This window comes from Passer domesticus, chromosome 18 (assembly GCF_036417665.1).
Source record: "Passer domesticus isolate bPasDom1 chromosome 18, bPasDom1.hap1, whole genome shotgun sequence".
In the NCBI taxonomy this organism is placed as follows: Eukaryota; Metazoa; Chordata; class Aves; order Passeriformes; family Passeridae; genus Passer; species Passer domesticus.
The window spans coordinates 9,317,177-9,331,816 of NC_087491.1; the positions used below are offsets into that span (position 1 = coordinate 9,317,177).

Consider the following 14,640-nt stretch of genomic DNA (forward strand, 5'->3'; position numbering starts at 1 on the left):
GTTTGTGAGAGATATGATGCGGGGATGAATGTCTGTAAAAATACAGGTTTCTTAAGGGCTTTTTATAATTTTTTTTTTTTTTTGAAGGAAAAGACAAAATAACAAATGCCTGCTCAGTACATTATTTCCTGTGTCATGCTTTTTGTCAATATGACAGAGGAGTATTCCTGCAGAAGGCAAAGCTGCCCCCAAAAGTGAAGGGTGCTGCCCCCAGGGCTTCGAGCTGGGCATCGTGAATTCTCTTCAAGTTGTCAAAGTCCTGGGAAGTTTTGATAAGCAAATACTTTCTGGGCTCTGCCTCTTATTGGCTGTTTCTTCACCGCCAGATTTTGACACAAATAATCTGATTGAAAAATCAGGGAGGGGAACAGGGGGAAAAAAAAACCAGAGAGAAAAAAGGAGAAGTATCTATTTCAACTGACTGCGAGCAAGTGAAAAAGTGGAAGAGGAGTCCCGAGAGAGGACGACGTCTCGCTTGTCTGGGGAGATTTCAAGGCAAATCCAGTAAAGCAAAGTCCCTCAAACAGGTGATTGATTTATTCTTTTAAACACTTTTAATTGCATTGGTTTTCTCATTTTTCTGATCTGTTTTTTTTTAAGCTTTTTTCCTCCTTCTTCTTCTTCTTCTTCACTTATGTCTGCAAATATGTAATAGATTCCATTGCCTAAGCCACTTGTCCTGAGGGCTCCTTTGTGGTAAGAGTTCACCTGACTCATTTGAATTGAACCTTTTGAAATTATATGCCATGTGCTTCACTTTTACACATGAAAATGGTGATACAACAAAATATAAGAGGTGTCACAATGGTCTCAGGTACCTGTGTCCCAGCCAGCTCCATCGGCAGGACCTGTGGAGTTTTTTACTTTGCCATTGAGGAGAGGACAAACTGTGTTTTTCCTTTTAATTAATTGCTCTTTTATAGAGCCAGACCTTAACACTCAGAGAGCAGCACACCTCTGCTGCCATCACCTGTGCCAGTTTTTGTAGATGACAATTCCTCTCCCATTCAGGATTTTTGCTTTGAATTCATCTTTTATTATTTTTCCATCCTTTTTGAATATAAGCTGATTAATCTAACAATTTTTTAGCATATGGAATTAGCTATTTATAGGCACTTCTCATATCACAAGATTGATTCAATGCATTAATGGTTTGCAAGTTCACACTGAAATTGCATCTGTACATTGAGGAGATCTGGAATTTGGGAGCTTGCACTGTATAATTCCATCCATGGAACCCCAAGGCAAAGTTTCCTAAAGCCAGTGGCATTCCCAACATCACAGGGAGCTATGTGAGCTTTCCAGAGAACAAGTGCTGCAGTTACAGTCTAAATATGTTTTTTTCAGGGTGTTGCAGCTATACCAGCATTTCTGTTCAACTTCTTTGACAAGATTTCCACCATAATTTGCTGTCCCTGCCATAATGTCCATTTATCCAGTCTTACCACGAGAATTAAAAATGTCCTGTTCATTTTTCCAGTAAAATTACTTGCCCAAAGTACATTTGATTGGACAAGGGTGGAGTAGTAAAAAAATTATTAATTTTGTTGTAAAGACCTGAAATTCTTTCAAATGTGACTTTATATTTAAAAAATCATAAAACTTCTTATTTTATTTTATCTTATTTTATTTTGGTTCTGAAACCACAGACGCATCATGTTCTACTTTGCACTTTTTTCTTCTAAAATGTAATCTTTTGAAAGAGGATCTATTCTGTATTTTTGGAAGCTTCACTTTTTCCAGAAAAATTAAAAAGAAGAAAAAAGCATGAAAAGGGCAATATTAATATATAAATAGAAATATAAATATATAAATAATATTTATATATTTATATAAATATAGATTTTTATATAAATATATAAAATATAGATAATATAAATTAAACAATGGAAAGGAAAAAGTGTTTTTTAGTCTAAAACTTTGTATGCTCATCAGCCTTTCTGAGGATGTACTGCTAGTGAGTACTAGCCTTGTAATGCCAGTTAAAATGTAGAGTTTCACTGAGTGTAGCAGGAAAAAGCCTTTAGTCTCTACAATTAACCTTGGAAATCTGAAACAGAATTACTTGAATTTAGAGGAAGATGCAAGTCAGCTTTAGAATGGAGCTTTCACCACAAATTTGGTTCAGCATGGCACAACCCTGCAGACCCTGTCCCCACCAAAGGCTTCATAACCTGATTCACTGAGAGTGTGAATTTCCTCTAAATTACATCAAGGACCAGTCCTGTGGGTTTGGGAGCTGAGAGCTGCTGTGCAGTGAAGTGAGAGTGAGGGCTGCATGAGGAGCACAGGGTGCAGTAAAATGAGGATCCTGGAGGCAGAAGCCACCCTAAACTAAAATCCAAGCCCATTTGCAGTGTTTCAGTGTCCCATTAGAGTTTTACCTGGGGTACTCTGCAGAATCATCCAAAAACTTTGCTGAGCATGAAGGAACTTTGAGTTTGAGCATGCAAATGCTGGATCTGCGTTCAGATCTGACTGGGGAATTTATAACTGGAGAAGAAACCCTTCTAAGGGGCTTCAGGTGAGGTGCCCAAAATAGTGAAGCTGCTTTTTTCCTCTTGGCTCCTGCTGTCTTTTCCTCAAGGCACATTAGAGCATTATTATACAGCTGCATGAATGGCAGGCTCATAAGAATGTCAATTCTGGCCACCTACTGGGTTTATGTCCTATATTGAATTAATAAAAATGCCAGAACACTTCCATTTTGGATGGGCACTCCTGCCCTAGCAATAAATTCCCTCGTGCACTTACCAGTCCAGGTAGAAACAGCTGCCACAGAGGCTGAAATGAACAAAAAAAAAGTTAGTTTTCAGCAAAAGATTGAAGCTAAATTCTGTGAGAAGCTTCAATAACTCTAAAACGTAGCAGGGTGCAGGGTCCATTGTCCACAGCACTGCTTTTCCTGGGAAATACTGTGAGCCATTAGGAGCAGCTGATCTCTTGCTACAGATAATCTGGAGTTTCAAGGAAAAACAGTCCTTTTTCCTCCCACAATCTCTGCTTGTAGCTTTCCTCTAGCCTGGATGTGTGAATCACAAAGCCAGTCCAGTGCAGTTGTTAATTAACTCTGCTTTGGGCTCCCAGTTCCTTTTTTTTTTCTGTAAAATGGGGTGGGGGAAGGTGACTTCCTTTTGCAACGTTCAGTCCATTGAGGATGGTTGTGCTCAGTCGTTATCAGCACTCAGGATACTGCACCAAATTTGACTTTTACACAGGCTGGGACAAACACATCCAGAAAGATTCTCTTTATTCATGGACATCTGCTTTCAGGCACCACTGGAAAAGAGGGGCTGTGCTTGGTGCTGGCTGTACTTGGCATATGGGCACTGCCATAAAACTTTGCTGGATTGCTCAAACCACCCATCTCCAGTCCTGTGATTTACCTGGCTGAGCTGCCCACAGGCTTCTCCAGGATTCTCCAGCCTGAGGGCAGGGAGAGTGGCTGTTCCAGCAGCTGGATGCAGCCTCTCACCTGCAGTCACCCACTGCCACAGCCTCCTCCTCCTCCACCGTGGAGGAAGCCCAGGGGAACCAGGAGCTGGTTTAATTCAGGCAGAGGAATCTGATGTGTGAATTTCCTGGTGTGAATACCCCTCATTGTGGACACAGTGCTGCCCCACCACGTGGGAAAACCCCTGTGACAGGAGTGGAAATTCCAGGTTTGAAGGGTTTAGAGTGAGGCAGCACCTTAGCTTGGGGCAGGTGTACAGTGCAGGGTTGGGTCAGTGCATAGCTGGGAGTGACCAAGAGCTCAGCAGTGCTGCTGGAATGGGCTGAGCAGAGCTGCTGAAGGGTTCTAACCCACTGCAGAGCAGCCCTGTGTCTGAGTGCAGCTATTTCTGTGCCTGCAGCTTTTCACTGGGCAGGGACTCTTTACAGATCTTTGAATAAACCTCATTAGAGGGTTCCAGGAGAGCAAAAAGCAGCCGTGTGTGCTTCAGTGCCCCTTCCCTCAAGGGCCTGCTTATGGTCCATCCTCAGTGCTGTTCTGTCCTTTCTCTAAAATTAAATTAAAAGTCTGTTCATGGCCTCAGCTTTCTATTATTCATCTCAAGCTACACGTAAATTTCTTGGAAAAAGATTAAGAAAAACAGGTGAGTCATTTCAGAAGAAAAAAAATGGTTAGAACCAAGAGTTATCCCTGAAATCATAGATGGAACAGTGGGAATCCTGGACCAGATTTACAGAGACAGCAGCATATCCAAAGGCAGCTGGGCTGGGGGCACCCTGGCAATCCCCCTGTCCCCAGCAGACCTGGCTCTGGGAATCCCACAGCTTTGGGCACCACTGTAAATGTGGCCCTCAGGCCTTTAAACAAAACACCACTGGGCTCTGTGATTATATTTAGCATGAAGGGGCAGTACAGGCACTTCTGAACTCTGGGGAACAGACCTTTCCATCCCTGCCTGTTTGGGATTTCAGGACTGCTCTGTCCTTGGACAGACATTTCATATCATTCCTGCTTAACAGGTGCAAATGTTATGGATTTTGGGGGGTTTTCTTTAGTAAATAAATAAGTTCCACTGGACTGCTCTCAGGAAGGAACAAAACTTAAAAACAGTTTCCAGTCAACAGAGAGCCAGGACTTAAATGCTGACTTTTCAAATGAAATATAGCAAGATTTGTTTTTAGTGCCTCTATCCCAAACAATTACAAGGGAAAATGCAAATACACATGCAAATAAAGCACCAGCTGATATTAGTGCACACAACATTGTCCCTGTTGCCACCCTGCCTCCATCTGAGCAGTTACCAGCCCCAGGGAGTGGGCACAGGGTGGGCTGGGTTCTGGGTAGCAAAGATAACACATGCATTGCAAGAGAATTTGGTATGATTAAATTTCAGCATTTTATGTTTGTCCCTCACCCGCCTTTTCAACGGTCTGTAATATTTGAGTTGGGTCCAAAAGGTGACTTCCCACCCAGCCCTCCTGCTCTGCCTCTGCTCTCTTGTTTGTCAGACAGAACTCCAACTACTCAAGCAAGAGGGAAACCCTCCACACATCACTCTGCAGGGATCTCCCTGTCTCTCTCCTATTATTGGTGTAGTTTCTATCATTATTGTTTATATAATAATTTCACAGTGGAGCCCAGGTCGTGGTTTGGGACTGGGCCCTTCCAGGTGCAGCACAAACACTCAGACTTTCTCCAGGGGCGATCTCTAACCCATGGTTCCCTCTGTGTTCTGCCAGGGAGAAGATCAGAAATGCAGCCTGTCCTGTAGTCAGAGCAGGACTGCAAGAGACAGGTTCTGGCTTCCAACGTGTCTGCCAGACAGTTTTGGTCTGTCACTCACATCTCAGGTTAAGCCTGTCCCTGTTTCTTTTTCTGTAATCCTTTGCCTCAGCCTGGGGTGGGTTGTGAAGTGTGATTTTTACAGAGTGCACTTAATCTGAAACAAGTGGGAATTTACTCCTCAAGCCACAGAGGTTTACGTGGTGTTTCTTTGTGTTTCATCCCAGAAGGTGAATGGAAGATGCCACGTTCCTTTCTGGTGAAGAGCAAAAAGGCTCACACCTATCACCAGCACCGCTGTGTGGAAGATGACCTGCCAGTTCTCACGTGGGCTCCAGTCACCTCTGCCTTCACTGGTGAGTCAAGCCATCCCCTGGCCTTGTAGGAACAGACCAAGGTCAATCAATCATTCAGTAGGCAGCTAAGGGAGCAGGATGAGTGACCTAAAGAGCATCCAAGGGCTTCCACACAGGGATGTCAGTGTACGGGCAAGCTGATCCCTTACTGTGTGTCCTTTCTCTGCACCAAATCCACTCTGATCCTCCCTTTGTTTCCTGCTGGGTTGCTGGGGAGATTTGAGCTATAAGATGCTGTGTGGAGTTGGTCACATTTGGGAAAAATGACCAACTTCAGGCCACTTATAGCTGGGAAAAGAGCTTGCACTGGGTTGTCAGTGTTCTACAAACTCACAACTCTGCCAGCTCCATCTCTGGCTCACTGCCCACATTCCCTCTGGACTGCATCTTCTCTACCTCGGGGTTTTACCATCACCACCCAGCACAGCTCTGCCATCCCTGCTGTCCTCCCTCTGCTCCTGCTCTCCTACAGCCATCCAAGCAGTGGCAGGGCCAGGGTAATTATCTTCTCCCTTCAGGCACCATTCAAATTTTCTTTATTCAAATTTGAGATCAGTTTACCCTTTGTTCTAGAAAATGAGAGTCTAGCCCTGAGATAAGTTTGATAAAAAAGAAAGGAGGTAACATTTTCATTTCCATTCCTGCCATCATCCTTCAGCCATTTGTTGTGTCTCTGGTGCAGTGGCAGGTTTTGACAAGAGATAAATACTGTCCTTCAGCAGATCTATCCCATCTCCAGCAGAAAGGACACACATGTTGGACTTCTGTGATTTTAGATTTTTACTACAAAGTTTAACAAGAGTAGGTTGGTGTCTTTAAGGGCTAGGACAAGCATGGAGAAATAAATGGGAGTGTGGGCAGGAGGAGACGAGGCTCAGTCTGCTTCCCTATTGGGCTGTCCATAAATCCAAGTTAACAATACCCAGCTCTCTCAGGAGAGAGGTGGGGAGGTTAATAAGTTAGTGATTGTTAGTTACCCACACAAATGGAAATGGTTTTAAACAGGGAAATTTTTCTTACAGACATAATTCCAGGGTTGATTTTCTCTAACTGCATCAGGTATCAAGGATCCTATCAGCTCATCCTGCCCCCTCTGCCTTGCCTATCTCATCCTGCTTGGAATTTCCCTTCCTTAGCAATGGACAAACCTTGAATGCTGATTCACTGTGCACTTCCTCAGGGAATTGAGCATGGGCTGCTGTGTCCAGGCAGGGGTTCACACAAGAGTTCAAAACTCACCTAAACAGACTCTTCTTGTAGCAGGAAGAGTGACACAGCTGTGACCTAAGTGTGACACTGCTCTTTACAGCCCCAGGAGACAGGACACCAGAGGACATCAAGAAACAGGACCTGGGATGTGTGGTTCCAAAACAAGAAAAAGACCCACCTGAACTGAAAGAAGAGAGTGTCCCTGTCCAGTACCTGAGCAGGATGCTGCCAGGCCCTTCAGCTCAAGGTTGGCTACCCAAAACCCCAACTGCAAAAGAGATCAGGGCTGAGCTGGTTATGGAGCCCTTAAAACTGGGCCCAGATTTTCAGTAAATGAGAATTCTTATTTTGACAGCAGTGGCCAAACTTGCCACAGGCAGAGCTCATCAGGAGCATTCTGTATTTCCCTTTACAGTTCTGGTCTACACCAGAAAGACTGAAGGATTTTGCTGTTATTCCCAATGAATTAACCTCCCCACATTAATGCAGCTCTGTGCTATGTGGGTCGAGGCAGGTGCCCACAGGATCCTTGTTCAAACATCTCATCAAGGAGGGCTAGCAGGGGGCTTCATATTCCCTTAGCCATAAAATTTCCATGGCATTCTTTGCCATAAAATTTCCTCAGATTGAAATCAAAGTCACGATGGGAACTTTACCTGGGGAAACAGGATTTGAATCAAGGAGAATTTACTAACTGCAACTCCCGAGGTCAGGCAAGATGGGGAACTTTTTAACAATGGCAATGATGGGGAACTTTTTAACAATGGCAACTCACCTCTCCCTCTCCTTTACAAACTCAGAGATGGCCATGCCAGGGCTGCAGATCAAGGACTGCACTAACACAGCAAGCACCCCAACCTTCTACAAAGCTGGCTTTTCCTGGGATGCTTTCCACATGCCATACAGCTACCAGCAGATGTCTTCCAGCATGCAGTCAGCCCTGCTGAAGCACCCTGTGAGCCTGTATGGGAGCCACCTCCTGCCCAGCACCGAGCCCCCCCTGGATTACAGCCTGCATTATTCCTCAGACATGGAGACCTTCCACTGCGTGAAGTGCAACAAGGTGTGTGTTGGATGGAAACCTCTGGGATGGGGAGGGCCTGGAGGGATTTTTATGGCACACATGAAGCATGAAACCCATTCTTCAGTCAGGCACACCAAAGTGTGTGGCTCAGAGCAGGGCCTGCGGTCAGGAGAACAGGGCAGTGGGAATGCTGCAGTCCACATGAGCTCTCACAGAGGGGAGAATTGAATAAAGAGAGGGAATTGAAAACAGAGATGGAGATACAGCCACCTCACGTCAGAGAAATCACAGGGATTTTGTTTTGCAGGTGTTCTCTACTCCCCATGGACTGGAGGTCCATGTCCGAAGGTCTCACAGCGGGACCCGTCCCTTTGCTTGTGAAGTGTGTGGCAAAACCTTTGGGCACGCTGTGAGCCTGGAGCAGCACACCAACATCCACTCCCAGGTGGGTGGCATGGTTCCAGAGAAGCAGCTCTGGACCTCAGCTCTTGCTTAACCCATTACAGAGGAAGTGACACTTCCTAGGTTACAAACGTGATGCCTTTCCTGTGGCACGCAGTGACAAGGACAGGAGCTCTGAAAACCGCAGGTCATAGCTCTTGGTCCCACAAATCTCAGTCTGCCCTTCAGAATTCCTTGGAAGGGAAGGGAGGATCATTGCTACTCGCTCTTCTGTGCCTCACCTCCTGCTAAAGGGTGCAGGAGTTAGGATCACAAGATGTGATCTATTTCCATAATGAAGCCTCCCTGCATTCCCTCTGTGCTGCACCCAGCGTTATCAGTCCACGAGCCAAGGAGATTTGCTTATCAAATCTACAATTCTCATCACTCTTCAAGCTCTGTCACATGTCTTGCAGCCTCAGACATCCCATGATTTTCCTTCCCCAACAGGAAAGAAGCTTTGAGTGCAAGATGTGTGGGAAGACATTCAAACGTTCCTCCACCCTCTCCACTCACCTGCTGATCCACTCGGACACACGGCCCTACCCCTGCCAGTACTGCGGGAAGCGCTTCCACCAGAAGTCAGACATGAAGAAGCACACGTACATCCACACAGGTGAGAGACCAAATGTTCCACGAGAAAACCAAAATTAGAGCCCATCATGCTGATGTACACGCACATTCCCCAAGCACAGAGGTGTTACACTGGGGATAAGTGTCCAGAGGCACTGCAAAGTCATTATTCCATGTGGGGTGAGATAGCAGGAGGAGGAAGCACATCTGCCTGGCAAGGAGGTGGTTATTGGCCAGCCTGTGGTGCATGTGGGGTTGTACCCAGACCTGGATGCAGGGAATGGGTCACTCAGATGGAGGGGACTGTCCCTGGTTCTTCCCACCCTCTGGATTGGGTCACAATCCAGACACATCACCAGCAGAGCTGGGCTGGCAGCACCCTCTGCTAAAATGCATTTCTATCTCTCTTCCTTCATCTGTTAAAGTGGGTTTATTTTTACCATTTTCTGTCCCCTGCAGGGGAGAAGCCCCACAAATGCCAGGTGTGTGGCAAAGCCTTCAGCCAGAGCTCCAACCTGATCACCCACAGCCGCAAACACACGGGCTTCAAACCCTTCAGCTGCGAGCTCTGTGCCAAGGGCTTCCAGCGCAAGGTGGATCTGCGCAGGCACCGGGAGACCCAGCACAGCCTCAAGTGAGGGCTTTTCCTCCAGGATTGTCCCCAGCACCTCCACCCAGCTCATCAAGCTCCCGTGGTGTCCTGTGTTCCCCTGGGGACTGGCCACGTTGTGATTAGCTTTGGTGTTTGGCACCACAGGGCCTTGCACATCCCAAAGGAACCTGTGGGAGCTTTCACTTTTTGATTGCAACAGGTACCAGCCCAGATCTGACAGCACCTGCTCAAGTGTAAATCCAGAGGAATTCCTCCAAGGTCACTGTTACTCTGGCTTTACACCAGGAGCAGAATCCAGTTCTTCAGGCTGCCCAGCGGGGAGGAGGGGACTCCTGGGCTGGTGGCAGCAACAATCTGTACAAAGCTGGTGCTGTAACCGTGCTCTGCTCTGATGCTTGGGAAGATAAGCCCAGGGCATGCAAATAGATTGCATTCAGTCAGCTGTGTTCAACCTGGACAGGCCCTCTGCAGAGACTTGCCCAGGCCATAAATTCTGCCAACAGACACCTTAAAGTCATTTCTTTCAGCAGAGCATTTACTGTGATCAAATGACAAGTTAACTGTGCTGTATTTTTAGCTTGGAGTGGGAGGAAAATACTGAAGAAACAGCTCCTATCCCTAGCAGATAACAGGGGTCTCTAAATACATTCCACAGACACACCATGCTGCAGAAATCCCAAGCAGGCTCCAGGAAGAACCACAGCACCAGGCACAAGCTAATAATCCCCATGTCTTGGTGCCATGGGAGAGTCTGGCTGCTCTTGGAACTGGGGCTGGTATGTCCCCCAGTATTTCCCTGCATGCTGGACATGCCAGCTTAGAGCTGTCCTGAGCAGCCCTGAGTCACTGCATGGGCAGCAGTGACCCTGGATATCAATGTCAAGGGCCAGATTTCTGCTTGCCAGGCACTCTCCTCAAGGAGGAAGTGACTGAGCCTGTACATGTTGGCAGAGCATGCACGTACCTCACAAGTGTTATACAAAGACAGCAGTGGTATTTCCTCCTTTTGCCAGGTCTAGGGGTTGAAGCAAACACTGAAGCAAGTAAAGAACCAGTTCCCCTCCAAGCTCTGCCAAATTCTCTCTCTATAACCTTTGGCAAGGCACTGCACTGGGCTTTTGTTTTTCCACCCCTCCTGGTGGCGTGGGGCCATTCACTCAGGTTTGTGGAGTCCCCTGAGTTGTTAACAGGAAGGACAAAGTATTATTATAACACAGACAAGTGTTTTCAGTTAATTGGGGCATTGTAGCAGCACATGGCTCACTCCATAACTGCATCCCTGAACACATGGCCTTGGACAATGACACCAGTGGGAATTACCCTGGGAACAGGCTGTGGCCATTTCACTACAGAAGCTTATGAAGGAATGCCCATCATGGGCAAAGAAAAAATGATCCAAGTGGAAAATTCATGTATTGCCAGGAGAGAATTGCCCTCAGTTCCACTGCTGTAAATCCCAAGTTATTCTCCTAAGACCTAAAATGTTCTTGTCCCTTTTATGCTGTGCCTAAGCTGTAAGTCATTAATATGTACCAAACCAGAGTTTGTACTCCTGGCTTTACTTGTACACTGTAAATATGTATTTATACTTATTCTAATGTATATTTTTATTGCACTATACCAGACAGTGACATGTACAGGCCTGCTGGGATTTATCTGATAAATCTGTTCCTTGTTTGTAACTGGGCTAACACAGTGAATTTCATGTGCAAAACATTCATTTAAAGAATGGCTCACACCTGACTCTGGGGACACAGGCAGTGGGGATGGGGTGCAAAAGGAGGAGGGAAAAAGTCTAGGATTGCTCTTTATGGTTTGAGTGGGGATCAAGATGGAAATTCACATGCAAGAAAGGCTCCCATTAGAGAGACTTTCATGCTGGAGACAGATTGGTGCAGAGCCCCAGGGAGCCAGAGCCAGCTCTGCAGAGCAGGAGGGCACACCAGGTACAGGGAATGTGTGTCCAACAGACAGGGCCAAAGCCCCCCAAAAATCCCTGCTGTCCTTCCCTGAGCCATTCTGGGGAAGGTGCATAACCTGTGGTGGAGCTGGTCCCCAGCCCCACACACCTGTGAACACCCACACATGCACAAGCCTTGCTCAAGGTAAAGCCACTTCAGCTTATTAAAATTACTGCCCAAAATGCAAACTGTGTTTGTTATTCCCCTTGTCCTCCACTAATCTGCAAACAGAAATATTCAAAGAGGGTGTCAGCATCTGGACTGCTCAGGAGCAAAACCCTCCAGCCCCAAACCACAGAACACACCAGCACAGACTTCCCTGGAGACAGCAGCGGGGCCTGACTCATGTAAATCTTCCCAGTTTTGGCCATTTGGAGTCAAGTGCTGGCACACATCAATTGGCAAGAGTGCCTGTGACCATTCATAAAACCAAACCAGACAGCTGGTTCTTCTGAGCCTCGTGAAGAAGAGCTGCTGTATCCATTAGATTTTCATTCCTGTCCTTGATTTCCAAGTACAGAGGAGCTGTAACCTTCAATGGACAGCTGAGATCTTCTCTCCTGTGTGCTCCTACAGCTTCTCCCTCCAAACACAGCACACATCACCCCAGCACTGTCTGCTATTTATTTCCCCAGGACTCCAGGGTGGGTTACTGAGCCCAGACATTCCTCAGGAGCAGCTACACCGGAGGAGGCAGCTGGAGAGAGCTGGTGTTGTTAACACTTAGCCTGGTGCTTGTGAGGAGCCTGGGAGCCCATCCCAGGAGATCCAGGGACGACTTTGGCAGGATGGGCAGCGAGGGGAGGAGCACACTGGGATGGCTGCAGGCAGTGTGCTGCTGCAGAGCTCAGGAGAGCACAGCTGTGGCCAGGGCAGTGCAGGGGATCCAGGCTGACCCACAGGCAGTGTGTCAGAGACACAGCCTGTGCAGGGGAACAATGGCAAAGGCACCAGCAAGCCAGACAGGAGGTGACAAAAGGGACAGGGAATTAACTTGCAGTGTTTTCCACTAAGACACTACAATTTCTTCCTCTTTAGTAATGAGTTGCCACTTCAAGATCACCTAATGCCCAAGCCCTGGCATTGCTTGATGCCTATGGATGCCAGCAGCCTGAAGGAAAAACATGGCAGAGCCCCACTGCCCCCTCTTCCCTCCCAACACAGCACGCCGTGGGCAGATCTGCTACAAGGAGCAGGCAAAAGGCTGCCCTGATCCTTGGAGCTGCTGAATCCACACCACGGGCACCCAAGGGTGCTCAGCAGCCATCAGGACCAGGCCATGGCTGTCACCAACTCCAAACACACCTGGCCTTGCTCTCAAACATGCAAATCTTTCTCAGTTGTGATCACTCTGGTACAGCCCCTTTCTCATCACCTCCCCTTGCATCACAAACATTCTGGTCAGTGAGTCAAGGAAACAGATAGCAAAAAGCAAAATCTCAACTAATCTCTGTGGCTGAAGAAAGAGCTGATTGTTTTTGCCTCTCCTTGAGCAGGCTCTGTATCCTGTACTTCCCCAGTCCCCCCCACACCTCCTTCCCTTTATTGCTAGGGAAAAATAAATCCTGGTCTCTGGGCTGTTTTGTTTAGCAAATGAGGGACATGCAAAGCACTAACCCCGGGCATTGTCAGGAGGAGAGAGGTGCCTCTGTGTCTTCCAGACAGCCTTGAGGCACTGAGAGCAGCAGCCCAGAAGAGCTGTGATTAAGGGTGGATTTCAATTTGGACACGGGATGAATCTGTCTTCCTAATGAGGGCAGAGCCAGGGGACACCTGCAGGAAGCAGAGGGGTGTTCCCAGCCAGCACAGCATTAGGCTGGAACTTATCTTCAGGTTATAATAACCTCACAGAGTGCAATCCTGGAGAAGGCAAGAACCTGAAGCTTTCTTGTGTTGGCAATAGTTAAGGAAGCCCTAAACAGAACTGAGAGGAAGAACAGGGAAGAATTAGGCTCCAGTTTGCTGCAGGTTCTACTGGTTAAAGTTACTTGCTGAATCCGCTTCCTTCCTGCCTTAGACATCACAAGAAAGGGTTTTCAGTAAAAAAAAAGGTAAAAGCAGAGTCCCTTGTCCTCACAACACGTTGCTCCTCAGTCTCAGGTGATGGAGACACAGCAGCAGTTTAAATTCAGCCCATCAGCACAGCACACAAAAGGAAACATAAAGGTGTGGGGCAATCTCCCAGAATAGCTGCATACACATTTCCTTGCACAGGGAAAACATTCCTGCTTGCAGTTAAGGGCCTAATATGGGTTTGGAGATGGAGCTCATCCTGCAGTGCTGCTACAGAAGAATAAAAGATAAGTACATCACAAACCAATTTTCAAACCTTTAATTTGCTCACAAAGTAGAGATTTCTCCCCCCATTTTGACCTGGAATAGCACATCCACTCAGAGAAGGCAACCCAGAACAGCCACACAAAAATTATTCAGGGATAGTGAATCTCTGTGCTGGATGAGAAGAGAACACAGATCTCTGCAGAATTCCTGGCCCACCATCTTAAAACTGACAGTCACCATGGACACACACTGATCTTAAGGCTGCAACTTTAAAGTGAGACTTAAGATCTTCCACACATTTCCTGCATGACCTTGGGCAAGACTTGAGTGCTGGATTTCTGGAGTTGTTCAGCACACTGTGAAGCTTTCAGAAGATCTTCACCCCATCTGTGAGAGGAGGATAATCATTCCCCCTCTCTCCTTCATTTCACTTGTTTATTTCAACGGTAAGATAGCCAGGAATGAGAGTGCTCCTCCTTATCTCCCACATCCAGCACCTCACACAATGGAGCCTTGATCTGGGCTGGAACGCCCAAGAGTGCCAGCAATAACCAGTGATGGGAACTGAACCCAGCAGAGCTCCCTGCTCCAGAGCTGCCTCAGCAATCCTGCAGGAGGGCACAGAGACCCTGAACCCACTGAACTCAAAACCAGCAGAGGAACAGGGTGAGCAGCAACACAGGGAGGATAAACCAGACAAGAGCATCTTGACTTGTGAATAACATTGCAGGGAGAGAGACAGAGCTGGGTATGAGCTGTAAACATCCCACTCAGTGCCCTCACTCTGAATCTGCTGCTTCAATCTGAGCACTCCTCAATCTGGTCCTTGGGCTGATTTTGACCTGTGGGCCCAAGGGGGATCTGTGTTCACTGTACCAGCAAGGCAGGCAGAGAGCAGAGAGTCCTCAGGAATGGGGAAATCTGGGGCTGGGGAGGAGCTGAGCATG

At 47.1% G+C, this 14,640-nt stretch overlaps 1 protein-coding gene and 1 long non-coding RNA gene across 2 annotated transcripts in view; one reads left to right on the plus strand and one right to left on the minus strand.

Annotated features, from left to right (window-relative positions):
* Nucleotides 1-10,660, plus strand: GFI1B (growth factor independent 1B transcriptional repressor). Its single transcript, XM_064394019.1, has 7 exons — nucleotides 1-527; nucleotides 5,464-5,592; nucleotides 6,902-7,048; nucleotides 7,602-7,864; nucleotides 8,133-8,270; nucleotides 8,717-8,882; nucleotides 9,299-10,660. The coding sequence occupies exons 2-7, from the start codon at nucleotides 5,478-5,480 to the stop codon at nucleotides 9,475-9,477; spliced, it is 1,008 nt and encodes a 335-aa protein (XP_064250089.1). The 5' UTR covers nucleotides 1-527; nucleotides 5,464-5,477; the 3' UTR covers nucleotides 9,478-10,660.
* LOC135283331 (uncharacterized) overlaps nucleotides 1,747-14,640 on the minus strand; it is a 21,252-nt gene continuing 8,358 nt past the window's right edge. The window contains exon 3 of the long non-coding RNA XR_010349151.1: nucleotides 1,747-2,784. This is a non-coding gene — a long non-coding RNA (uncharacterized LOC135283331). The remainder of the gene's footprint in view (nucleotides 2,785-14,640) is intronic.